This window comes from Drosophila busckii, chromosome 2R, assembly GCF_011750605.1.
Source record: "Drosophila busckii strain San Diego stock center, stock number 13000-0081.31 chromosome 2R, ASM1175060v1, whole genome shotgun sequence".
NCBI classification, from domain to species: Eukaryota; Metazoa; Arthropoda; class Insecta; order Diptera; family Drosophilidae; genus Drosophila; species Drosophila busckii.
In genome coordinates this window covers 18,749,572-18,775,770 of record NC_046605.1, presented here as the reverse complement: position 1 = coordinate 18,775,770, position 26,199 = coordinate 18,749,572, and the positions used below count along the sequence as shown (strand labels likewise).

Genomic DNA, 26,199 nt, shown 5'->3' with positions numbered 1-26,199 from the left:
TATGGGATTAATTTGTGGCTAAGGATTTCTTAAAGCTGCTTGTTTGGTGTAGGGGAGGGGTGAGTGAGGGGGATGGTGAGTGAAGGTGAATTTCAGCTAGTTGAATATTAGATTCAATTAATTAATTTACTAAAACGCGGCTGCTTCTGCTCAGTTCTGTGGCTCGTAGCTCGTATTTAATAATTAATATATGTTTTAGTTAATAAAAGTTGTTTGTTTATCATATATGTAGGTACGCTTGGGTTATGGTAGGTATCAATCGGTTTTATAGGTATGTATGTATGTATGTATATTTAGTTATGTAACTGTATGTATGTATATGCATTATATAAAAACCAATGCAATTAGTTTGTTTACTATATAATGCTAAATAGTTGTAATTTGTTTATATAAAAGTTGAATGGGCATTGTTCGTTCTTGGGCTAAGCTAAGCAAATATACAAAAGCTACTTAATGTTAGGTATTTATTTAATATTCTTTTTAAATTTATTTATAATTAAATGGTTCATTTTGTATGTGTTGTATTTTCAACATAATATTTAGCTAATTATTACTTACAAATGTGGCCAGCTTAAGTTATTAATTCAAACATATAACAATTACCATGCACACACACTCAAGCACACACAAACACATTCATACATATAGACACTTGACATGGGCAGTAGTTCGGTATGCACAGTGTGACTGACTTACAAAAATGTACTATTTATTCTTCATCATTTTGTTTTTTGAAATTTATTTAAGGCCGTTGTTGGAATTTGTTTTTAGTTTAGTTGCATTAAGGTATTATCTTATATATTCTGTCTATTGGAAGTTATGCTATAGGCAGCGCACACTGTGACATTTTTTTCCATAGTGAACATAAAAACTTGAAATCAACAAATATATTTTGCATACTTATAAGCTAAATACGAAAATTTCTTGTGGAAAAATGAACTGCGCGCTCAAGCGTTTGAGAGTAAAAAATTTCTTATATATCTTTTGCACTAATATCATAAATATATATATATATATATGGTATATAAGTAGTATGTAGCATATGCATGTATAATACAAAAAACATTATTGCACTAGATTTAGATTTAGATTTAGATTTAGCTAAGTATGTCAACGTTAAAGCCAACGACTGAGCACAAGGCCAAGTAGCAGCAGCGCTAGATTCGCATACAAAACGCTGCCCTTGCCGCACAAAGTAATGCTGCTCTCCTGTGGAAAGAAAGAGAGTGAGAGTGAGATTGAGAGTAAGAGAAAGTTGAGAGGATGCTTAGTTAACCCATTGTAGACCGACTTTGTGAACTGCCACTTTAAAAATTAATCTGCTGCTTTAATTTAACTTATGAATAATTATGTGGTTTGGATTGTTGGCTCTTATAATAAACTATTAGGTTATGGTCAGCTTGTTTAATTTTTGTTACAGCTAGTGCCTGAAAATATCTTCATTTTTATATATTTTTCTTAAATGGACAGTAAATAAAATATAATAATATACAACTGACTTCAAGAATTGTTGGTAATGCTTGAAAATAGTTTAATATGAACTAACATCTCGAAGTGAGGCTGCATTCTATGCAGTCTGACCTGGTGAAAACATCACAAGTATATTTTATAAAAATAAAATTATTGATTCAAGCTGCCTACAATGGGTTAAGCACTGAAGATTGCTTCCACTGACAGAGCCAAGTTTATTGAAGCTCGAAGTAAGACTACATTTCATATTGAAAGCGATTTTGACAGTTCGACTTTTGGACTTCTTCTGGTGCAGCCTACAATGGGTTTAGGGATCGGCATTACTTACATTAATATGCCGACTTATGCAGCTGGCGGGTCGCACGCGATTAAAGCTGCGCACATGCTTGTAACAGGATAACGTCTCGTTTACCGCAAAGGGATAGTTGATGACCTTGGGATTGACGCTGAGGACGAGCGTCGGGTCACGAGGACACATCTGATCGATGACCAGCAGAATGAGATTGCTATTGGGTATGGGCAGCACCACAAATGGCCGCTCGCATGCATGCGCTGTCATATTGTAAACAACGTTGTCCTTCTCATTGTACAATGTGTACAGTTCGCGTTGCATGTCGCACGGCTTGAGTCGCGTGTGCTTCAGTGTTATGTACTGCAGCCAGTGGTTGCGCTTGTTATTGTTATTGCTATGCTCCATTTCAGGCTCCGGCATCGGCTCCGACCCATTCAAGTCCAAGTACTCATTGAAATTGGCCGCCACTCCCGGCGTCAAACGCAGCAGTTGCACAATATACCACAGCGCTGTATGCAGCAGCCATTTGCCCATACGCATCACATGAATCAGCGGCTAAGAAGAAGTCAAAAATTAGTTGAGTTGCTAACTTCAGACTTACAGCCAACACTTACCGATAGCAGCATATTGGATGCATTGGGATTGAGTTTGGATTCAAAGCACACCGCTTGATAGTCATAGACAATGACGCGCTTGTAGACCTTCTCCTCCACCAGGCGCTTCATGATCGCTCCATTCACCTCACCAAAGAACTTGCCAGTCTCATGTACGCGCGTGGAAATTATCACAAACCCATTGTTATCCAATATATAACAGTCTTTGTCATCCACCGCACATGCCTTTGAACAAATTCGTTTTTTTTTATAATAAGTAAGTGCTTAGATTTATTAAAGATTTGTGTGTTAGCCGCAGGGTTCCCCCATTATTTGATTTTAATTTAAAATGTGTAAATTCAACATTTACTAAGCAGGGCTCGTAATCTTTAATATGCCTATTTATATTTTGAAAGTCAGCCTTCAAGCACATATTGTTTTATGATTTGGAGTATAGAACAGTGTTTTTCTAAAAGTATCAAACTTACTTTCATTTATGTGCAATAAAATAAATATTAATTGGCAAAGCATCGGATAGATTTATATTTCTCTGAATAGCTAATATCAAAGTCTCTATTGAATATTATATTAATATCTCATAAATTAAACTATAGAAATAAGTATTGACCGAAAAATCTTACTCACGAAATATTTCAATAAATAATTCATAAGTTATTTGGCCGATCGTTCTGAAATTTTTGACATCTACCAAATAAATAAATATTTTTAATTGCTTAATGTTGTGGGTGTAATCTTTTTTTTCAACTTTCTAGGGAGAGAGGAGGAAATAAAACAAAATAAAATAAAGGCGATATGTCCGGGTATAGGAGCACCTACATACCAAGTTTGGTTGCTATAGCTCTTTTAGTTGCTGAGAAACACGCACTCATAATGAAGGACGGACGGTGAGACGGACGGACGGACAGATGGACGGGCAGACTTACATGGCTATATCGACTCAGTTTGTCTTGCTGATCAAGAATATATATACTTTGTGGGGTGTGCCACGCCTCCTTCTCCCTGTTACATACTTTTGCACAACTTCATATTTCCATTTTTACATAAATGTCAATAATTGTAGTATTTTGAATAAAAGCAAAACAAAATATTGCGAAATTCAGTTAATATTTTTTTTGTTGAATTATTATATTATTGATTTTACTCTGCTTTCAAAATTATTGCTTTCCAATTATTATAAAACATTTAACAGACACATGTGCGTATTGCAAGAATTACAAATGCAATGAGCAAAGCTGCTGCGTTAATCTAAACTGTTTGTTTCATATACTTAGTTTTTACTCCAATTAATACTAACTAGCTAGTTTAAAATAGTTTTCGCCTTAACTTACATTGCCCGTAATGTTGTGAAACAGTTTATAAAACGCTGAATGTTGAAATTGAAAGCCCACAACTGCTGCAGGTGCTGATTTGGCGCTTTCATTATGGAATATCGCATTACTGGCAGTGACAATGATTTCCGACTCGCTCTCTGTGAATATATAAAAGTTAAGTGCTATGTAGAGTTGTTGATTTATTTAGTTTACCGCCTGCATCGAAGGGCACAGAGTAGACAAAGCTTTCCTTATTAACAAAATATTGATCGACGGCTCGTTTGTACCAGATCTCATCAATGGCGCGCTTATTATGCTGGCTAAAGCTCTCGCTGTAAAAACGAATCATTAAGTGCATATGGCCAAGCAGTTAGTGCAGTTAGTCTTACCCCAGACCGGGCTGCTCGCCGAGATTGGTATGAAACTCATGCCAACGCGTTAGACCACTGTGTGTGGCCAAGAAGACGACTGTGATGCCAAAGCGAGCCTTGAATTCGTGTCTAGACAACAGAAATGCATTTATTAATAATTGATTGTGTGTGTGTGGTCAATAAGTTTATAATGTTTTAAGTATTGTTGTCAATTCGAGTTAACTGTTTACCTTGGCAGCAAACCCATTAGAACAGCTATTGGGCTTGATGCGCTTACGCTATAGATGGAGGTATATAGTTTGTATATTGTATTCGAATTTCGATATATATTTTGTATATATATTAATGGAGAGGCATTATGTTTTGTGGAGAAGTTAGAAATATATTTTCATTTTGTGGGTGCATAAAACATTTACAATGAAAGAGACAAGTGCAAATAAAAGTGAGAAAAAAACATACATATAGAAAAAGGCGTACACAGAAACAATAAACAAATGGTTAATATACATATAATAAATATGTGCTGCCGCTGATTGGATTAGTTGGCGTTGACTGTACTCAGAAGTGTGTCAAGCCTAGCACTGAAAGTCGAGTGTCGACTAGCAAGGACTCTTACCTCTTCTCTTCCTTAATGCTGGTGATGTTGGGGAACCAAGTGGTGGCATGTGCATCAAAGACTAGAGACTGCATGAGCTGGCGATCGCCTGTAATTCAAATGAAATACTTATTAGCTATGGACTATAGGCTATAGCATAGAATTCGATTTGCTGCAAAGCGCTTATCAAAAATAAAAATAAAAACCAACAACAAATAAATTGAGCCATGCAGTGCTTTTTACTTTACTCTGTGCAAATTCCGCAGCTAACTGACAACACACAGAAATAGTTTAAACAAATTAGTAGTATACACACATATATGTATATCAGGCATATCCGTGTTTAAATAAAATCATTTACTATTTGTTATATTTAGTGCAAAGTGCAGAGCTTATTTTGCTGCTATTGTTATTGTTATTGTTATTGTTATTGTTATTGTTAAATGTGTGTGTGCGCGTGTATGTGTGTGCAACATTCTTTTCATGGATTACTCACAATAGTAGCGCTCTTTATCATTGATTGATGGATAGCGGCCAGCTGATGAGTTGTTAGCTGTGAATTTGCATGATTATTGAAATCGTAAACGAATTGCGTTTATTTCGAGCAGAAGGTTTGAAATCATAACAAACGAAACAATAAACAAACGTAATATCAAATGCGGCATAATAGCGAAAATTAGTTTGGATTTTGGGCTAATCTTAGGGCATGGCTACTTACAATAAATGGCCGCTGCATGCTCCGGGGGCATAGCGCTTCGACTCGATGGCCAATGCCAACCAGGCTCAGACATACGATCCACGAAATATAATAATTCCGTTTCCGGCGTACGAAAGGTCTTATTGGTTTGCTTGCAAAAGAGCCTGCAATGAATGAATCAATTAAAATGCTCATTCAATTTCAACCTCATCAGCTGAGTGACTAACCAGTCGGGATGGATTTTCCAGCGCTTGCCATCGAAGAAGCTGCGTATGTCCTTGCCCGTTATATAAGTGCGATGAATATCGTGCTCGGCGCGTGGCTCGACGCGACTGACACCATAACGCTCAGGATAGGTAATCACTAGCGTAAATGGCGTATTCTTTATAGCTGTCCAGTAATACTGACGCTTAACGCGAGCCACACGTTTCTGCAATTTGCAAAACATTAATATATTGTAGCTATAGCTACAATTGCTGACTCACCATTTCATCGAAATGATTTTTAACCAACATCCATTTGCTGCCAGTATGTTGCTTGATTATCGAATCTCGTATCTATACAATTCAATAATCATTTATTTATTTCAGGATTTAATTAGCTTAAGCAGACTTACTGTCATGAGTACCGGATTAAAGTCTCTGGGCGCTCGATCGTCATCCAACAACTCAACTTCGATCATGTCAACGCTATTGTAAGCTGGCTTTAGTATATAGCCTTGAAACTATAAAACATAACTTTGTTAATTCTATGCACATGATAGCTGTTAAATAATAATCAATAATTGTAATTATTACTAATGAAATATTTTTGTTTTAAAGCAATGAGTAATGAATAAATTTCAATTATCTTTAGGTTCAATAATTTAATGAATACAATTACAATTGAAAAAATATATATTCAAAATTGCTAAAAATATTTTAGGCCTATGCTTATATCGAAATATATAAACAACAAATTTAAGCTTGCCTTAAATAAATAATTCAAAGCGTTTGTAGGTTGAATTCTTATAATGTTAAATGTATAATGTTGAGAATAATAAAGTTATTTATAAATATTCTACAATATATTTTTCAATTTATAGTTAATTATTTGAATAAATGAATTTCGTATTAATTTTCAATTAATTCATTAGTAATTGAAATCTTTTCACGTGGGCAAATAATTGAATGCTCAGCAAAAATATTTGAAACTTAACCTATATTTAGTTAAAGTACTTACAATTGGACGAAAGTCTGGATGGAATAGAACATAACCGTTGTTGGTTACTATAAACGCATAACCATTTGCGCCAAGCTGCATCAAGAGATCAAGTTTAGTTATATTAACTAACTGTTATTACAGTTAGACTTACCATAAATGGTGACAGCAGTTTTTTAATCTCATTGATTGGCACATCGGTGCCAGCCACGCCCAACAAATTAGCGATTCTTGTCTGTGCATGAGCAAATAGAATTTTATATAATAATTTTAGCAAAGTGTTGTTTAGTAATCATTTTGAATTTGCAACATATACACAAGTTTGGATTTTTATTAAGTACAAGTACAGAGAATTTTTATTTTATTTGGTTTGCATGTTAATCAAATACTGTAAATGAATTGAATTTGAAGTTGATAAATGGCATTGCTATAACAAAAATTATTAATTAATTAGTAATTTTCGGCTTACACTTAAAGAAAATAAATGGAAAAATAAAATGTTAACTTTAATGCAAATATGAGAAGCATTTGTTTAAACTACGCAAGAACTTACAAATACAATTGAAAGTTTTTACAAACAATTTTATGTATTTTCCAAAGATAATTTAGAATTTACTGCTTAATTTGTTTTTACAGAATTTTGCTTGGCAAAAGCCTAATTACAAGGCTAGCAGAGTAGGACTAAGAGCGTATGAGAGAGCATTGAGCGTGGCAGTGTAAACCGAACTAAGGCGATGTTCAAAAAAATTAAAAATAAATTAAAATTAAAACAAATTTGAAATAGGCTTTAAAACTTTTTATTAGCTTGAGCAAAGTAGTAGATAAAAAATTCAAATATACAATAGAGTATTAGTGGTAAAAATGAAGTTTAAATTAAAGTAAGAAACAAAGCTGTTTACAAAGTGTTTGACAGGGTTTTTATTGTAGTGACTGTAGTGTGTGTGTGTGTGACAGCACCGTTATGTACAATTTCAATGCGTGTGTGTTTACGTGTGTGGGTGTGAGTGTGTGTAATGATTTTACAGTTTTTATACCCTTCACACAGTTACAGTTGAGTATACATATATATATATTGGTGAAAGTGCTTTAGTGTTGGTAAGCACGTTGGTGTTTTATATCGTTTAAGTTATTTGGAGTGTTCACCAGGTGGCAGCTAAAAGTTCAGCTAGACAGTTAGTTTAGTAGATTGCAGTCGCCTAGACAAATTTATTTAGTGCCCTTAGCAATTAGCATAAGCTTGTATAGCAGACAGTAGCTTTAAATTAAAAATTTGAAAATTATAATTTCAGCACCAGAGAAGCTTAAACAAAAATTGAAAACTTGGCGTGGTTTAAAAAAAATCAAATATTAAAATTTGTGCTCAATTCGTAGGCAAACGTAAACAAAATAAGTTTGGAAATTTTGCAATTTAGAAAACAACATGCGGCACAGACGTTAATCGTAATAAATTGAAATAAAATAGTTCTTATCTTTATGTCAGAAAGAATTTGTTGTTGAAATTTTTGAAAAGCATTTACTCACAACTGTAAGATTTATTTTCGCAGCCGGATTTATATCGGTCGTTAGATTAATGAGCTGTGAATTTGTATTGAGTAAATTATATTTTGAGTAACTTAAGCAACATAAATAGGTTCGATTTTGAAGTGTTCATCAAATACCTAAGAGCGCAGCGCTACTGTTGAGTTGAGTGTTCGATCTACAGAGGGTGCCTGCCTAATAAGAAATACTTGGCCGTAGCTTGGGCTGATCGGTTTGGAAGGGTATAAAAACTTAATTGTTGAGTTTATGTTGTTGTAGTTGTAGTTGAGTTGTTGTTGTATTTGTTTTTGTATTTGTTTTGTGCTCTATAGGACCTCAGCACTAGCCTAATACAATTCATTGTACTTACTTAACATTAATGAATTACTTGGAGCTAACATCGATCGGGGGTTTCTATATAATGTAATGTAAGAACCAATTTGCATATATACTCATCGTATATTTTGTATACACTAAGCACAACGCGTTTTTAGCCCAATAGTTTATAGTTTTTGCTTTCTTACGTGTAAACAACAAATGTTCAAAAATGTACTACACAAAATGCTAGATAAAATGTTCTATATACGATTAACTAGGCATAACTATAATTATATGTTACGTATATAAAGAAAACGATATATATATGCTATAGTAGTAGTAGTAGTAGTAGTAGTAGTAGGAAGTACTTTAACCAATTGTTGTTTTTGTTGTTTGTTTATATAGTAGAGTATTATATGTATGTATTAAAGTTATTAATTAATTTTTGTACCTAGTACGTGGTCAACTATAATGGCAAACATAATTTGCTAATAATAATGTCATGATCCTAGATCATGTGGCTAGTTAGTTAGTTATAGTTATTTATATAAGTATAACGATTAAATATGGTATTTAGGTATGCATGTTATGTAGCGCAAAGTATAACAAATTGTTTACTTTAGTTTTATATATAGTAGTATATATGTATAAGTTTAAGTTTTTATAACAATATATGCAATTAATTAATTGAGCGTATATAAAACTTTTGCTAAAGAGCAAGTAAATACATTTTACTTAAAACAGGTTTTTTTTTATTGCTTTTAAATCGAATTGGATTGTAAATTGTAAACTGAATTGTTTTTAAACTTTTGTTTGTTAGAATTTGGCATTATAGTTTGTACCTCACGTGTTTGCAATTCCCAGAGTGCTTCATTTATTAATACTTCTTCGGTGATATTCTGTGGTATAGTTGTGTATAGTTTTGATAGTAGTTGGTAGTTGGTTGTGTGTTATATATATATAACGCATAAAATATTAATATAGTTGTAGTATATATTGTGATTTTTTCATATAAATAGATTGATTGGCATATGACTTTCATTTGGGGTTCGGTTGGGGTTCGGTTTGGGGCTGGTTCTTATTATTATCGTTAATCGTTACTTTTAGAGCTGTGTTATCGATTGTTATATTGTTGTTGTTGATGCGAGAGCTTTATGAACGCGACGCTGTCTGAAATGCGACGTCGCAAGGTCGTTTGTAATTGAAAATTTTGCTAGGAAATTTTGCAGTGCTAACTATATTTGGTTTCTTTTTTTTTAACAATTTTGTCTGCATAAACGCGCTCTCTATATAGAAGGGATTAGACTTACCGCATTCTCGCGACGATCGTAAATGGGCATGGAGACGGTGGTCATAAACTGATAAACATTCGAGTCCACAGGTTGATTCAGTGCCTGCAATCAAATCAGGAGTATATATAGCGTATTTATAGCTATGCCATAGACTTACCTCCTTTAGGCGCTGATAGTTGCGCTTGTTCTTCTCTTGTGGCTCTTGCATGCGTTCCTGCACTTGAAAATATTGCAAGACATCCGCCTTTTGATCCTCGCACTGCTTTATCTCCCACAAATAGTCGGAAAGCTTTGTATCCTGCTTGGCATTGTAAATTGTAAAACAATTCCTGCTCTACTGCTGCTCTCTACTCACCTCAAGATCCGCATAGACCTGTGTCCATATCACCGGATGATCATGTCTACCCAATACCAATGGTCTAGCCATCACTGGTATATAATTTAAAACCATTTCGCGCACCTCTGCCGTATCGCTAAGATGAACATAATAGCCCTGATTCTGGCATGCCATCCACCGTATATCATCCCAATTTGAGACCTCTTTGCCAATTAAATAGGTAAACACGCGCACGGGTTTATAGGGAGGTTTCTGCCAATTGTGCATTTGGAAGACCTCTTCATTAGTATCTGGTGCCCCATCACCAATAATCATGATCGCCTGGTTGCATTGCGCACCATTTGAGTTGATCTTTGAATCCTCTAGCACCTCAAAAGCTCTCAACAAGGCAGCGGTATAATTGGCAATCGAGGTGGGCGTTAACCCCTCGAGTGCCTCTTTCAGTTCACGTACGTTGCCCAGAGTTGCCTGGATGAATTTCGAAGTTGCATCAAAAAATAATGTTTGGGGTTGTGATGTGTGGTGGGGCCGCATTGAAAGTGTTTTATCGATAAATTTTGAAATAATTATAGAAATTAATAAAATGCTTATTCAAATTATAAGGCATGTTGTTATATATACTTGAATTAGTGTATCCTCGAAACATCCAACAACTGGGCGCACAACATTATCAAAGGTGAAGATGTTCACAAAGTCATTTGTACCTAATGTATCGAGTATTGTATTGACAACATGCTTTGCGATATCTAGCCTCTGGCCCAACATTGAACCAGACCCATCCATAAGGATGACAACATCCTTAGGACTGGTCGCCGCCTCCATGTACCAAGAGCGTAAACGGCAATCGTATAGATCGACCGGCACGTCCTTTTTCCACTTCGATGCTGGAAATTGACGCATAAAACCCGTAGAGCTGCCAAAAAATTGCCACGACAAACTTGGATCGTTCTTATAATTATCACGAAATATTTGATCCAAGTTCTCCGACCATTGTATTGCTTTAATAACATCCGATGCTAATAAAGTTTGTTTCGAAAGAGAGATAAGAGTTTTACGTTAGAAGAGCGTATCGTTGGCTATCGATATAAGTTGTGTTAGTTATGTCTCTTCTTAATTTTGTTTGCAGTTAACAGTTAGATTGCCAAACTTAACCACAAGCTGCAGCTGCTGCTAGTGAGCTTAGGCTTTGTGGTCATGTTGGAGTCTTGACTTGGTTTAGTTGGGTGTTGTACGGTTTTTGGCATAGCATTCAAGGCGTCACGCACGCGTTCTGCAGCAAGAAATCGCAACGCTGCATTTAGCAATGGGCCATGCCGCTTATACATTAATTAGCTTAGAGATGGAAGCGTGATAATCTTAATAGCATATTCTTATGTGATGCATAAAATACAAGCATAAAATACTTTTGCAAATTATACTATAGCAATTGCAGCTTCTTCACAAATCACGCGTCCATCGCTAGTGCCAGAACATTAGGTACAGTTGTGTGCGCCGAATGCAGCGATGCGTTGTTTGTTGGGGCACGCGTGTGTGAAAGAAGCGTCTTGATTAAAGCGTTTAAATTAAGAGAAAAGCAAAATCAGCTAGCTAGCAAAAGAGTGAAAGCACTCAGTGTGCAAAGAAAGTTATACGTTCGGTTAGAGAGAAAAGAATTATTGCAATAGAGAAGAGACATTCATTCATTTGTTAATAGCATGAGCTGGCATTCAAACCTCGATCGAACACATTCACCGGCACATGCACGGAGCTGACACTGAAATTCACTGGTGTATTGTGGAATTCGGGACGCGGCTCCAGCGTCAACACCTTGGGTGGGACATAGATCAGCGGTTCGCCAATCTGATCATCCATATCCGGTGGCGTTGTCGGTGGCGGCGGTGTCGGCTCGCCTGGCTCCGCCATTTCTTTGGCATTGTAATATGAAAACATCTTATCTGGCATATCGTTCTGATGCGACAGCGCTGTATTCTCAGCAGTGTCCATAATGCGCTAAGTGGAGTACGACAATTAAATAAAATCAATTGTAAATTTAGTGAGTTACATACGCGCACAGCGCTGACTTTGAGATCCATCATCATTTCTATTTCTTTCGCCATGCCCTCGACAATGACTGAGCCTTGACGTGTAACCACTTTGGCTTCCTTGAAGTTCTGTGAATCAGTTGGATTTTATGTTTATAAGAATGTAAAGCTTAGTGCTCAGATTGAGCTATAGAAAGTACAATGAAATAAGACTATGCTACGGCTAGATGCAGGCCGAGTAGTGGAAGCTGCATTAAATTTTGTTATTAATAAATATTATTATACATATATTATAACATTTTGCTTATCAAACAAAGTTATTTTCTGCATCTTCATGTAAGTCGATAGTCGATGATAAAAGCAAATTACTAGAAAATAAATATAAAAAATTAATTTTGCAGAATACTAAACGCTAAATGTGTTTTTTTTTTAAAGAAAAAGTTTATATTTTGGGAGTCATACATAGACTCAACATTTGTTGCAAGGATTATCAAAAACATAATCAGATCTGGAGTTGTATTAGTTATTTATGATAATATAAGTTAAAATACAGTGCTTAAGAGCCAATGTTGAGGCCTCTGTGTTAAGAACACTATAAAGTCTGATGTTTATTTATTTATTGCTTATTAAAAAGCAATCGTTTAAATTGTACAAATATTTAAGATGAATTAGGCGTAAACAAAATTTGTTTATAACAAAGAAAATAAAAACATCAAAAATCTATATTGAAAATATTGGTCAGAATCAAATTTGCATTCAAATGAAAGATATTTTCATTCTCTATCGTTCTGCATTTAACAAAATTAGGTTATTTTAAGATTTTGAGCCAAATTTTTTATTTATGCTGTTGCACACGTTACTGTTCTCATACATAATTATTTGCTTTGATAATATGTTTTGTTTATTAAATGACGTATACGCTATAAGTAACTGCTTTGAACAAAGACGTGCGGCAGAATATTCCAATCGCATGTTTTAGTATTTATAAATTTATAATATCAAGTGTCTTGATTTTTATGGCTTGGCATCTAGAAATCCAATTGTGTTTGTTGTCTAAAAATAAATAACACAGCTGGCCTACGCATCAACAGCAGCAGCAGCAGCCGAAGCAGCAGCAGCAGTGACTGACCTCATAAAAAAAGACAGTAAATGGCTGTGATCAAACCATGAAGGGGTGGAGGAGAGGACAGCAGGGGGTTGTGTTGTTGTTGTGGTTATTGTTAAGCATGCCGCGTGCTTCAAACATTTTGTATATATGTATGTAATTGCGTACTCAGCCAGCCTTTAACCCAAATTCGACGTCAACAACAAATGACGGCTGGGTCAGTGGGAAAAATCAATAGGGGCGGTCTTACCTCTTGCACCTGCTTGCGGCGCGTGATAAAATCGCCCAGCGAGAACAGCTCCAAGCCCAGTTTGTCTGCCCAGGAATGCACTCTGCATAATTATACAGGGATTTATTAATAAGGAGGTGCTTAAGAAGATTTCAGTTCAGTTTGCAGGCGAAGACTCACAGATTGTAGTTGATATTCTCTGCAGCGAGTACGCTGACGCCAGGCGCATAATAGATGAACACAATGAGAAGGCTCAGACAGAGGCGTCGCCAGGCCCAAATTGCCAACGCCATGTTGCTCTACGGGCTGCGTGCAGCTAATCCGCGACATAAATACGTATAGCAGCCTTATTTAAATTTCGGTAGTTGCTCAACTTTTGGGTAGAGGCCAGCTCTACACTGACTGCGTTTCGAGATTCACCAGCTCATGCACAACTGAACACATTGCAAGCCCTTTTCTTTACACTTTACACTTTTCACTTTTCACTCATGCACAGCACAGCATTTTCCGCAGCGCTCGATTTGCTCGACTTTTTCGTTTAAGTGAACAAATTTTCTTCGCCACTTTTGCGAATGAAAACTTTTCTCTGTATACTCTCGTTGCCAATTTGACGTTTCGTTGACGTTTCTGTGTCAGCGATGAGTTCATCATTGAGTTTGCTAAAGTGCAAGTGAGACGACGCTAGTGCCGCCATTTTGACGTACACTGCTCTGCTCAGAGTGCGTCCTGCGCCTGCGTTGACATTTGCAGCGTCGGCGCAGTTCAGTTGTTTACCACTTCAGAAGCTCTACAGGTGTCTGTTTACGCTTTTTCGCACCTGCGCATTCGCTTTGTTGACATCGAACAGCTGCGAAAGCTCAATTCGTTTCAACCCCTAACTCGAGCGGGCGTTTGATTTAAATTTATGTGTGCTTAGCTTTTAGTTGGCATAACTGTCGCTAGATGGCGCCACTAGCATAACAGCAAGTGTGGAAAATTCTAACAACTCAAAATATTTTGACCGCAGAGCTAACAGAACTGAATAATAACTACTTAAAGTTTATGTGAACATGTATTAACATTACATTAATAAATAAATAATAATAACAAATATTTGTTTGTTCACAGATATGTAAATATCGTTAACATTTGTAAGCCCCAAACCAGCCTCAACTCAATTTAAATTTCTCTGATTACCATTCAATTTTATTACGTTTCATATGAATTACGTTTCCTATTAATTTGAGTTTAAGCAACCATCTGATCCAAAGTTGTTTTCGAATAAGTTAATTTGTTATATAAGCCGAGCAATGTTTTGTTTTTTTTTTGATTTTAAAACCTTTTAAAACAGATGCCATTAAGATGCAAATATCCATTTTCAAATGCTAGAAAAATGTTCTAATGTCGAGTAAAGTTTTTTTTTGTCACATTCACCATTAGTGATAATTTTTCGCTAAACCAATTGAGCTATATTACTCCAATAATTTTGTTATTAAACTGCAATGAATTTACTTTAAAATAAAATAAAATTTAAATCATACTAGTATAACGATTAAGACAAGATTTTAATGAGTTTTTTTTAGAAAAATTTTCAAGAAAAACGTAATAAAATTTTGGTCATCAGGATAGCGCCATCTGACATAAATTCATTATAAATTGTTTTTAAAGCAACAATTATGCGATTTAATACTCGAATACTCTTTTTTAAGCAAATTTAAGAGTAGTAATTAATGTGTGGATCCGCCTTTATTGGAAATTACTTCGAAAATTGGATTGGGTATGGATTTTTAAAGGTGATCTAAGTAATTTAATCAAATGCTGGTCCATTGCTTCCGTTAATTCTATTTTAGTATTGTATTATTTTCCGGACTCATACACCTTCCTAGCCAACCAACGTTCTCGATGATATTGAGGTCGCGAAGTATGGTGGTATATATATTTCCATTTTGCAGGCATTGACTAGAGATTGACTAGAGCACTAACTTGAAGATGGTTAAAATTCTGAGCACGGGATCAATCTATCAATCACTTTGACATTCTGAAGGCGATGAAATATCTCTGATGTTTATGTTCTCATAATTCTAAAGTTGAATTCATGTTTGACTGCATTTCGCTATAAGCTAGTGTAATTATTTATCCGTCAGTGGGACTGAGAAGTTATAAAAAGTGCTTTTGTTTTTATTGCCAATATTCTTTTGATATATACAAGCATTTATTCATAATTTTTGTTTATTGATTATAGCATAGTTAAAACATTTCTCTTGAAATTCACAACAAGTTAATCTCTCTCACTTTAATCTCTAGTATTTGTAGCCACCAGCAGCGCCACCGCCGCCGCCGCCACCGCGTGCTCCAGCTGCCGGTCCTTGTGGATAAGTGGCCTCGCCCTCGTAGCTGACATCCGCATGGTAGCCGGTCTTCCAGTCGGCCGTATAGCGCACCACTTGTGTGCGTCCGTCGGGCATCTGGACGCGATATTCGCCGGTAACGACATCGCCATCGCTGGACGCTTTGTGCGCATAATCGTTGGCCGTTTCCGGATCCTGCACGGCGTACTCAAACTCAAACGGCATGCCCGGCATATGCACGTGATCCTGCAGCGAGAAAGAGAAGTAAATAGAGAGAGATGTGGGTATGTCTATGTATAGTAATGGGGATTAGCGCTTACATCGGCGGGTTGACCGGGAATCTGGCGGGGTGTAGATGGTGGCTGACGTGGTCCGGGTCCGCCAGGTGCGGGTCTGCCAGGCGTGCTGGGTGCCTGAAATATAAAAGAATTGTTATCAATTTAAATGCCGTCGGGCAACATAATTTAGGTCGACATTTAAATTGAAGCGCCACACTTAATGATGAGACAGTCATCATCTGTCTCTGCCCCAAGCTCAAGCTCCAGCCCCAGCCCCAGCCCTGCAGCATGACGTTGAACATTTTATAGAGCAAAGTGCCAAAGGTGGCGAGCTGCATGCAGACTAAGGCCTGGACTGTGAGTTGACTGAAAATTGTGGCAAGAAACAGACGAACAGACTGACAGTCGGACAGGTTTGAGGTTAAAGGTTGAGTGAAGGGCTCAGTGAGTAAAAGTTATGGCCGTAATTAGCAATTGAGTTAAATTCAATTTGCTGTGGGAATCTCGGGTGGACTCACGAATGGCTTGTTGGGCTCTGGATAGTCGTAGCCATTCTTGGTGGGCGGCAAGTACGCATTCGAGCCGGGCGCTATTTGGGCGTAAGCATAGGCGGTAATGGCAGCAAGCGATAAACTCTGCAAGATATCAAGACAGAACAATGTGGTTAAAAACATAAAACTTGGCATTTATAAATAAGTTAGTTGTAAAATAGTAGCGCAAGCTCGTATCGAATTATATTATAAAAAAAAGGTTAAATTAATACAGCAACAACAACGACAATGTGAAGTAGAAGCGACAGCAGCAGCATCTGGTGTAGAAGTGAACGTTTGTAAATAGAAATAGAAGCTGAGCGATAATATCGCAACTGACATTCAGCAGCAGAGCAGCCTGCCTCGAGGCAGGTGCAACTAAAACCAAAGCAAAGCGAAGCGCAGCTAGGCGATGCAACTGCCATAGAATGTTGTTAGAGCCGGAGCCAAAAGCGAAACCAATTGCCACCAAAAGGGCAACAAATGGCGGAGGTTAGCTGCTATAAAAATAACTATAAACATTTATTTAATTTTCGTTTTTGTTAACTTCTTCCAAACATGGCTAATTGACACATGACACATCCATCAAGTTAGCTGCCGGCTGACCAGCTGTCAGCTCTGGCTATAACCTCTTGCTACTTGCTACGTCGACAGCTGCTGCTGCTGTTGCAGCATTAGCATTTGTCTTGGATTGCGGAAATCTTTAGTGCGAATGCTAAATTACAAATTTAAATCACATATGTGTTGTCCCTGGGCCAATGCCAAAGTCAACAGCAAATTGCTGTACATTGTTTGCTGTTTAGTTATAATAAATTGCGCATACGGCGCGTATGCTGGCAGCATTTATTGTTTCAAGCCTTGCCTATCTAGTTATTTATTAACTTTGCAACATTTCATTTTATTTAAATGAACTCAACTATTTGTTTATTTGTTTATTTACTTGCATTGAAAATTATACAATTAATGCTGCATTTAGTCTAGCGGGTGGTCTCTCGCTCGCTCGCTCGCTCGCTGCGGCATTAAGCACGTCAACAACAATTTTTTGCTTGTTCAACAATTGTAATTACAGCTAGCAAATTAAACAAATAAAAATGTTGTCGGAATTGCAAGCACACAACCAAATAAAAAAAATTTAATTCGCGCGTAAATTAAATGCAACAAATTGCCCAAACTTGACTTGAAGACAGCCCAAAATCTTAATCTGCTATAAAGATATTGCTAGACAGATGAAAGATTGCAGCGGCTTCAAGTTTTGCACGAAACTCAAGCCATGTATTTGTTTTTTTTTTTTTTTTGGCTGCACAGTGTAACTAAAATAGCAATCAGCATTCATTTAATTTATATTTTTGTTCAATTGAACTTAAATGCATTGCTTTGCTCAATTTATAAATTAGAAAAGGATTATTAAATTAAATAGCATTTTGTACCACTGTAGCTAGTGCCCTAGCTAGGTTTGTGTCTTGGCTAATTGTTGGCTTCGGCTGAGTAATTGCATCGAATAGTTGAAGGTTCAGCAAACTACAGACATTTGGCCAACTACAGACATTGATCTTGCGCGTTTTATATAAAAAAAACTTTAGCTGTATTTAATTTAATCATAATCATCACTCTACGTGCATTAATCATGACATAAAGCACGAGCTAAAACGCATTGAGGCATCATTAAACGCGCATAATCTAATAAATAGCAATTGTTTGCTTAATGCTCAATGCTGTTAATTACACGTTTAAGCTTATTTATTTATTTGATTAAATCAACGTGGATTTTCATAATTAATCAGCGCCAGCCAATCAGCGGAAGTAAACTTGTTCAGACAATTTTACACACATGAAAACAAAACGTTGAGATTCATTCGTGTGCGTGTGTGTGTGTGGCATGTGTTTTTGTTTGTTGCACACGCCCACTTTGTCAGCCAGCGCGTCAAGTTGAAGGCCAAAAGCGAGCAAAACCAGACGAAATCAAATGAAAAATTGTTGAAATTAATTACAGGTGGGCAGCAAGTGAAAACACGTTTCGTTTTCGTTTTATTTACAATTAACTTACCGAACACTTCAAGGAAAAGACACGTGTTGCGCTAGTGGGTGGCACATCAACCCACGAAGAAGAAGAAGAAGCAGAAGAGCTCTTTATGTTTATTTTTATGCTTGCTCAACACAATTCTAACTTCAAGTACTTAAGCTTATATGGCTATGAGTCAGCCAGTCAAACAACTATTGATGGCAAAAGAATCTCATGCTCATGGGTTTGCCAACACTTTTGAGCTCATGCTGAGCGCATACACAAATGGCTATAACTATATATGCTTAGAGCTACGAATCACGATCCAGTTTAAAGCGCAGTCGCGATCGCTGCAGACAATGCAAACATTTTTATGTTAACTGCATATTGCAGTCTAAATGGCAACTTGGCTGCCAAATAGATTTATGTATATATATATGATAAATTTATGGCCAGCAATAAAATGTCTTGCTTATCTAGGCAGCAAGTGCAGTAAATTTAATTAATTTAATTGCTCAAATTGTGATTTTCAGTACTGACATTTGCTTTGCTGCTAGATCTGCGCTATTATTAAGTCATCAGCCAAACATTTCTGACACAATTTTCATTTGTGGATTTTTTGTTTTGTTGTGTGGCACGCCTTGGACAGCATTCTGCAGCAGAAAAAAAGACGCCTACGTTGCCAACAAGCTGCTGACGTGCCTAACAAGCATTTTTTTTTACATAACTAATGCATGTTTGTAGTTTATGAAATTTGCAGCGGGTTCCCAGCAATTAAGCTGCAGCTAAACAAGCAAAATGAAGATTAGAAAAAGATGCAAAAAACTGAACTGATGCGAGAAGATATTGCTGCTGCGACAGCTGCAACATACACTTGCAACACCGTGTGGCGGCGGCAAACACTACACAACAGAGACTGGCCCAGTAGAACAACAAACATTTGGTTGACCTTTTCGACGCTTTTGTTGCATGTTGCAGCTTGCAGTTCCCCCAGTTTGGGGCATTGAAATGCAAATGCAAATTTGGCCAAATAAAAGTTAATGGGCCATGTGAATGGCAGCAACACAAAATAAACACAGAAAACCGCAAGCAGTCGCCTGCACACACGTAAACGTAAATATGTGTGTATGTGCAATGGGAAATGACTTTTATTGGCTGGGTTGCCAGTTTGTTGCTTGAGTCTTTTGTTTTCCCCTCTTTTCGCCAACACGATTTCAATCGGCAACAATTGCAGCAACCCAAGCTCGCGTGCCCAACTGCAACTTGTGGCTGTGTGGCTCAAAAGGCTCGAAATATCAGGCCAAGGACAATGCCAAAGATCAAAAGGCTGGCGCGTGACTGCAGCACGAGTTGCCAAAAAACTCCTTAGAGAGCTGCTGCTGCTGCTGCCTGCTGTGCCAACTGTGAAGCTGTCAAGCGAGCGCTTGTGTCTCTACTAAATTAACTTGTAATCATCTTTAAATATTTATGCCATTAAGATCTTATAGAGGTAATGGCAACTTATGGTTACTTGCTCACCACATTAACCCTATTTAACCCGACTTAACGGGCCATAATCGCGACATAAAGCGGCTCATAAAATTATCGCCGCTGGCCATCACATAAAGATATTAACCTTTTTGCCAAAAAAGCTGCCGCTGCGCAGCAAACAAAAAAAAGAAACATTATATATTGGCCAAATTATACATTGCAGTAAAAGACGTTGGCAATTTGCAAATTATTGAGCTATAAATATGCAGCTAAAACAAAAAAACATGTTGCTTCGTTGTTAAATAAATGCGTGACATTTGTTTTTATTTCAAAACAATTAACTGAAACTAAAAATTAATTTATCTCAGCTGTAAAGTATTTGTTGTATATTAATCATTATTAACGATGTTTTTTCAATGGGGAAGCAGTCTAAGATTTATTATTTCATTGAATAATTATTTAGTTATTGTCTTTAAAATATATGTGAGCATAAACGTAATTGTGTTTCCTTGACTAAACATTTTTATTTCTATTTTTACAAGCTGCGCCGTAGCCATTATAAATTTCAAGAATTTAATATTATTTATTTTTATTATCTTGTGTAGCAGCTGCTTGTCTTACCACTCCCATATTAATAATACTTAATGTAATAACAACGACCATCAACCGAACTTAATTTTCAATTTTTAAACAGCTTAAGCCCAACTGTTGTTTTGTTTCCTGTTTTAGGGTATAAAAACTAACTGAACTAATTTGAGCCAAGCTTTTGTGCCATTAGCCTGAAAACACAAGCAATAGTGTAGCACAAAGGCAACACTTGCTGCTTGCTGCCTTAGCTATGCAATTAAAAATGCCTTTTTGTGCATTGCGCATACGCCACATTGTACGCTGAACGTTTGGCAATTAGCAGCGATGAGCGACCGCCGCCGCCGTCGCCGCCGCCTAAGCTGCTCCCCTTTTGTTCTGCCGAGTAGGGCGCTAAAATTTCGATTTAATTAGATTACCACACATACCTCGAGCCAACAGTTTGCTGGTTAGGCAAAGCTGCTTGTGCTGCTTGCTGCATGCAAGCATCATTAATTTTTTTGTTCGCTGGTTGCATGTAACATTGCCAAAGAGCAAATCAAAACCGCGTCGAAACAATTGCAGCGACGTCCTCAGCAACAATCGCAGCAGTCATTGCAATGTTTGCATTGTTATTATTATTAAGTATTATTATTGTTGGCACACATGTGAGTGAGTGTGTGTGTGTGATTGCAATTGGGATGCAGCTGACCCCGTAGCTCAATTACTGTTGGAAAATGTGGTAATCATGCAATAAGCTGGCAAATCATTTCAATTAAAAGCAAATTTGTAATGCAAGAAAAATCAAAAGCTATGCATGGAATTTATTCAAGCATTTGCTGAAGTTGTGCAATAAATTGATCAAGTTCAAAGCAACGGCTCAGCTCAGCTCAGTTGAGCAGCTCTCATTAGTAATCTATGCTGGCCACATTTGGAATAGGGCATATGCGCTTGCCTAGAATTTGCCAATATTTCACACTTCAGCTGGCAGCAGTCGGCAGTCGGCAGTCAGCATTTGGGGCCGAGGAGCGTCAAAGTGCGGTTTGATTGTGTGGCTGCGTGACTCGATGGGCATAATCAGTTGTCTAATCAAAGCCCCAGCATTGACCTATGCCAGCCATAGCCGTCGTTGCGCCTGGCTGCATGCATTGCCAAAATTACACAGAATTTTAAGCAGTTATTGGCTGCTTGCCACTGTTGCAGCCGCTGCTGGTTGCTGGTTGCAGTTGCAGTAGCTGGAATCATCAGTCAAATATCAAACAGTTGCATATTTTAGTTCTGTCATTTGAAATTCAAAGGCAGCGCTACGTTCATTCGTTCGTTCGTTCGCTCGCTTTGTTCGATTGCCTGCCACATTTGGCGTGCGACTTGCCGCAGCTGAGAGCACGCGGCGTTATTAATATGCGCCCAGTATTGCTTTAAGCTTTTTGTTTTGACTGCCAGCGAAATGAACAAGTGAACAAGTGAACAAATGAACATGGAAAACATCTCTTGCCCTTTTGGACTGCACTGTGTGTGTCTAGCGCGTGTCTAAGCGCGCTTCGAGTGCTCCCCAAAGGTCGTGGACAGGCGCAGAGTCCGCACTCGGTAAAAAGTCAAAAAGTTACAAGCGGCAAATTACACGCGTCTGGGTCTCCGACTCCTTTGCTACCTTTAGTAGTTATCTGCCCAGACAGGGTCTGCAAGTGTCGCAACAACAATTTAGTACGCCCCACCATATCTGCCACGCCCACTTTTTTCTATGCATATTGTGCTTTTTGTTTTCATTCTTGCGCATCTATCAGCCAAGAGGCAAACATTGTTGCAGTTAAGTCTGCTTTATTCGCAGTCCCTGCTATGCGGCTAGGTTAAGCCTCTATCACTTTCTATCTGCAGCCCTATGGGAACTACGGCAGGGCTTTAATGTAGACAAGTGAAAGTTATTATGGGTTAAATTTATTGTTGCTATGCTAGAATTTTTGTAGCAACATTTTTATTTGAACAATATCTTGGGCAACTTGATTAGTTTCCAAAGGATTTGTTAGCAGTGAGCAAATAATTTTATTATAAATAGAGTCGAATAAGTAATCTTTGTTATAAATAGTTTGAAATAAGTAACCATTTTATATTTATTAAAGAATATAAATACATTGCTAGCGGCTTTTATATGTTGATTATTTTTGTATTAAACTTTATTTATATTAATAGAGCAGTTAAGACTTGAATTAGTGTTTTATAGAAATAGAACTCAACATAAGGTTTATATGTATTTATATTTATAATTCTAATTAATTTTGGACAATAATTATTTTTAATATAATAGAGACTTTGCATGAAAATTTCATCAGCAAGCTTTAAAATAAGCAGATTAAATTTAATGATCATGAAAAATATATTTTTAACTGAGATAATTAATCTTTTCTTATTAAGCATTATTATTAATAGAGCTCGCACTTGAATCAAAATATATAAAAGCAATTAAAGCTATGAAGTTTCTACTCAATAAAGAAAATAAATATATATGAAATCAATCAGAAATCAATCAGAACTTGTTGTCTTACTTAAAAAACAATATATTTTTATTAAACTACTCTGCCTGCTCGCTAACGACTTCAGTCATTTAGCTATGTTTTTATTGCTCATACGCCAAGTGTGCCTTTGTATTAGATATTTACGCACAGCAGCTAAGAGGTTTACTTTGGGGCAAGTTACGAGTGCAATCAGCGTTTGTGCTCGAAACTAAACTAAAGTGTTTAGCTAGCAGTTGTTGAAAATAATCAAATATTATTGCTGAGTGTGTTGAGGCATATTTTAGGTGTGTGGGCTCCTTTAGAGCGAGCGTTGCCCACAGCTGCTGCCAAAGCTGCTGAAACAACTGCCATAGCTACCCCAAAAGTCAGCTCACACTTGAGTGGTACACACACACACACACATATACACACAAACTGAAGTATCTTTGATTATATGCAATTTGTTCGATTTGGGGACTTTCGCATTGCCACTTCAGCTTTTGGGGGGAGGCAGGCACTCCATACGCAAGTTATGCAATCGTTTTTGTTAACATTTATGCCAAGTGTTGCCAATACTGTCTTTCTGTATATGTGCGTGTGTGTGTGTGTTTGCCAAACACTCGTTTTGTTGCTTGTTTCTCTCTACTGTTGTTTTTTTTTATGACTTGAATTATGAGCAGACAGAAGGTTTTGCATGCAATCAAAGCACAAATCCTCTCTACATTTCATACATATATATTACTTAACATATGTGTGCAATAAAATGTCAGTTAAGCTGCTGCCAGAGTTTAAAAATAATGACAAAAGCTCGAGCTCAGCTCAGCAAGCGTGTACCGAAACTTTAGCTCACTTCAGTCGTCACACATCCCTGCAAACATATTTGACATATAACAAGCTTAACTTGTTGTCCTTTTCCAGTTGGTATGCAGCTTTTGTTTAGGCACAAGTAGATTTATATAAACGGCCAATGCGATAAATTTGATAGAGTCAGACTAAAAGTATTTCTAGTTGTAGACTTACAACTTCTAATCAAGCAACTTAAATATATAAAATCCTATTTGCATTTATAGAATTTTAATTACAAACAGTTGCTAAACAGCTTCCATTCAAAAATAATAGTTACAAGTAAATGTTGTATTAATTTAATTGATCTAAGCTTAGAACATTTTTTTATGCTCTATTGCTTTTATTTTAAAAATTTGCGCATTCATTAATATTTATTGTAGCTTAGCTTTAAATAGTTGCATTTTATTGCTTTAATTTATAAATATATTAAAATAATTATCGTCATACTTACAAGCAATGCAAATGATTTGAAGGACATCATTTTGTAATTTGTATTTTAATTAAATGGCTGCAAATGAACTCCGAATTGGCTTTGAATTGAAACGCGCGCTGTATTAAATAAAATATAATTTATTAATCTATGGCTTTATTAGCTTTTACTTAAATTATTTCGCACTTTTTTTTTTACAACAATTAGCGAATCGCTTTGATCATTTCAATTTCAAGTTAATTTGTTTTTATGCACACGCACACACAGACACTCAATTGTGTATTGAATTATCCTTTATTAATGTAATGCGATTGAAATTAAAACGAGTCTCACTTTCAACTAAACCGTTACAATTATTTTGTTTTATTATGCGCAATTGTTTGTTGTTTTTAGTGGAGCAAACCTCACAAAGTACACGAACGTTTTGAATTAGGGTAGACAATGGAGATGCGCTTGCTTTTTATAATCAAACAGCAAGCGATGCTGGCGTCGACTGCAGCAGCGACGTCAGCGGCGACAGCGACAACGTGTTGCCAACTGCACCCAAAAGTAACAAACGAAAACGAAAGGCAGCAATAGCAACAGCAGCAAACGTAGTTAGATACAAACAATTGAGGCAGGTTCGCTAGCGCTGAACTTCTAGATCATCTGCCAAGAGACTCAGCCGCTCTCTTGCTCTCAGCCATGAGTCAAGAGCAACTAACAAGTGTAGTGGGAGCAAGCTGCTCTTTGCTGCTCATCGCTGAGAGCCAAACACGAAGTTGAGTGTTGAGTGTTGAATTGAAAAATGTTGCAGATCATCGACAACAGCAGCAGCGGCGGCAGCAGCAGCAGCAGCAACAGTTGCTGATGATGATCATCAGCAGCAGCGATGAATGGAGTTGATAAATGAACTTTGGCCTAATGATCATTGGGCGCATTGTAGCTTGTCGGATGTATAACAAGTTGCTTGTACTAGCTCTAAACTGTTTTTTTATTTCTTCGCTTTGGCTTTGCTTTTGCCTGAGGCATCAGCAGCCGCAGCAGCAGCAGCAGCCAAGTTGTAAGCAACGCCCGCAATGACTTCATTAAATGCACAAAATATTTGATATTTAAGTTTTATGATCGAAGACTAAAGTGAAGGCGCCACCCGAAAATGTCACCCGAGAATGTCAGCCAAGTAGGGACGAGTACCTATAAATATAGCCAGTTGCTTTTCTTGTTGCTGTTGAGCCTCAAAGAACGAACGCCTGCCAAAAAAAAGGCACAAACCAAGTTTAAATCAAAACGTGACAAAAACCGTCGAGTGAAAATTGCACAAGCTGTGAACGTGTTCACGTTGAATTTTCTCTCAGCCACCTCACCACCTCCCCCTAGACACTCTAGACACTGTCGCCGCCAGCACAGCTGTAGCTGCTCTCATGTTTGATGTCAAAATTCAATCTATGACGTGAGCCTCATGCTAAAAATCATAGAAGTTATCTGTGGCTTCTTGCCTGCCAATGTTGCAGCTTGCAGCTTGGGGCATGTGGCAACTCCAAGCAAAGGATGTCAGTTTCAAATTCAAACTCCACTCACAGCTTCACTGTGTGTATGTGCGTGTGTGTGTGTGTGTCTGTGTGTGAGCATAAAGCAACTTCTTCAAATGCCAATTAACCTTGGCTATTCGAGCAAAAATCATAAACGTTTTTTCCAATATAGGAAAGAGCAGACAAAGATTAAATAACAATTAAAAGCAATCTATTTTTGATTTACTGATTTCAGTGCTTGTTATAATTTTATTGACCACTTCTCAACTACACATGTGTGTGTGTGTGTGTGAGTTGAAGTTGAAGCTAAAGCTTATTAAGCTTAAGCTGAATATTGCATACGCTATATAAATACAAGTTAATGAAGTCAAACGTAACAAACTTAAGTT

At 36.9% G+C, this 26,199-nt stretch overlaps 2 protein-coding genes across 6 annotated transcripts; both read right to left on the bottom strand.

Moving 5' to 3' along the window:
* Nucleotides 1-1,027: 1,027 nt before the first annotated feature.
* Nucleotides 1,028-13,940, bottom strand: LOC108597437 (voltage-dependent calcium channel subunit alpha-2/delta-3). 5 transcript variants are annotated; one of them, XM_017983999.2, is made up of 24 exons: nucleotides 13,550-13,940; nucleotides 13,391-13,472; nucleotides 12,060-12,164; nucleotides 11,727-12,003; nucleotides 10,636-11,030; nucleotides 10,033-10,482; nucleotides 9,835-9,975; nucleotides 9,696-9,779; nucleotides 9,228-9,284; nucleotides 6,704-6,784; nucleotides 6,571-6,645; nucleotides 5,966-6,073; nucleotides 5,835-5,906; nucleotides 5,577-5,779; nucleotides 5,371-5,513; nucleotides 5,149-5,205; nucleotides 4,674-4,761; nucleotides 4,288-4,335; nucleotides 4,076-4,186; nucleotides 3,900-4,018; nucleotides 3,705-3,844; nucleotides 2,377-2,601; nucleotides 1,799-2,317; nucleotides 1,028-1,209 (listed from the first exon to the last, which is right to left on the bottom strand). In XM_017983999.2, the coding sequence occupies exons 1-24, from the start codon at nucleotides 13,660-13,662 to the stop codon at nucleotides 1,117-1,119; spliced, it is 3,786 nt and encodes a 1,261-aa protein (XP_017839488.1). In that variant the 5' UTR covers nucleotides 13,663-13,940; the 3' UTR covers nucleotides 1,028-1,116. The 5 variants fall into 5 exon arrangements, with proteins under 5 accessions (XP_017839488.1, XP_017839483.1, XP_017839485.1 ...); XM_017983994.2 differs by lacking the exon at nucleotides 4,288-4,335; XM_017983996.2 differs by lacking the exons at nucleotides 4,288-4,335; nucleotides 9,228-9,284 and having other exon boundaries at nucleotides 13,550-13,662.
* A 1,595-nt stretch (nucleotides 13,941-15,535) lies between these two features.
* LOC108595598 (pro-resilin) lies at nucleotides 15,536-24,421 on the bottom strand. The gene is made up of 4 exons (XM_017980861.2): nucleotides 24,324-24,421; nucleotides 16,493-16,609; nucleotides 16,017-16,109; nucleotides 15,536-15,942 (listed from the first exon to the last, which is right to left on the bottom strand). The coding sequence occupies exons 1-4, from the start codon at nucleotides 24,351-24,353 to the stop codon at nucleotides 15,649-15,651; spliced, it is 534 nt and encodes a 177-aa protein (XP_017836350.1). The 5' UTR covers nucleotides 24,354-24,421; the 3' UTR covers nucleotides 15,536-15,648.
* Between the last annotated feature and the right edge of the window lie 1,778 nt (nucleotides 24,422-26,199).

Coding starts and splice junctions, on each gene's coding strand:
- LOC108597437 (XM_017983999.2), bottom strand. CDS start 13,662: ATGGCGTTGGCAATTTGGGCCTGGCGACGCCTCTGTCTGAGCCTTCTC. Junction 5,514..5,576: donor TGGAAAATCCATCCCGACTG/GTTAGTCACTCA, acceptor CATTCATTGCAG/GCTCTTTTGCAAGCAAACCA. Junction 2,318..2,376: donor CATCCAATATGCTGCTATCG/GTAAGTGTTGGC, acceptor ACTTCTTCTTAG/CCGCTGATTCATGTGATGCG.
- LOC108595598 (XM_017980861.2), bottom strand. CDS start 24,353: ATGATGTCCTTCAAATCATTTGCATTGCTT. Junction 16,610..24,323: donor TCAAATCATTTGCATTGCTT/GTAAGTATGACG, acceptor GATATCTTGCAG/AGTTTATCGCTTGCTGCCAT. Junction 16,110..16,492: donor CAGAGCCCAACAAGCCATTC/GTGAGTCCACCC, acceptor TTTATATTTCAG/GCACCCAGCACGCCTGGCAG.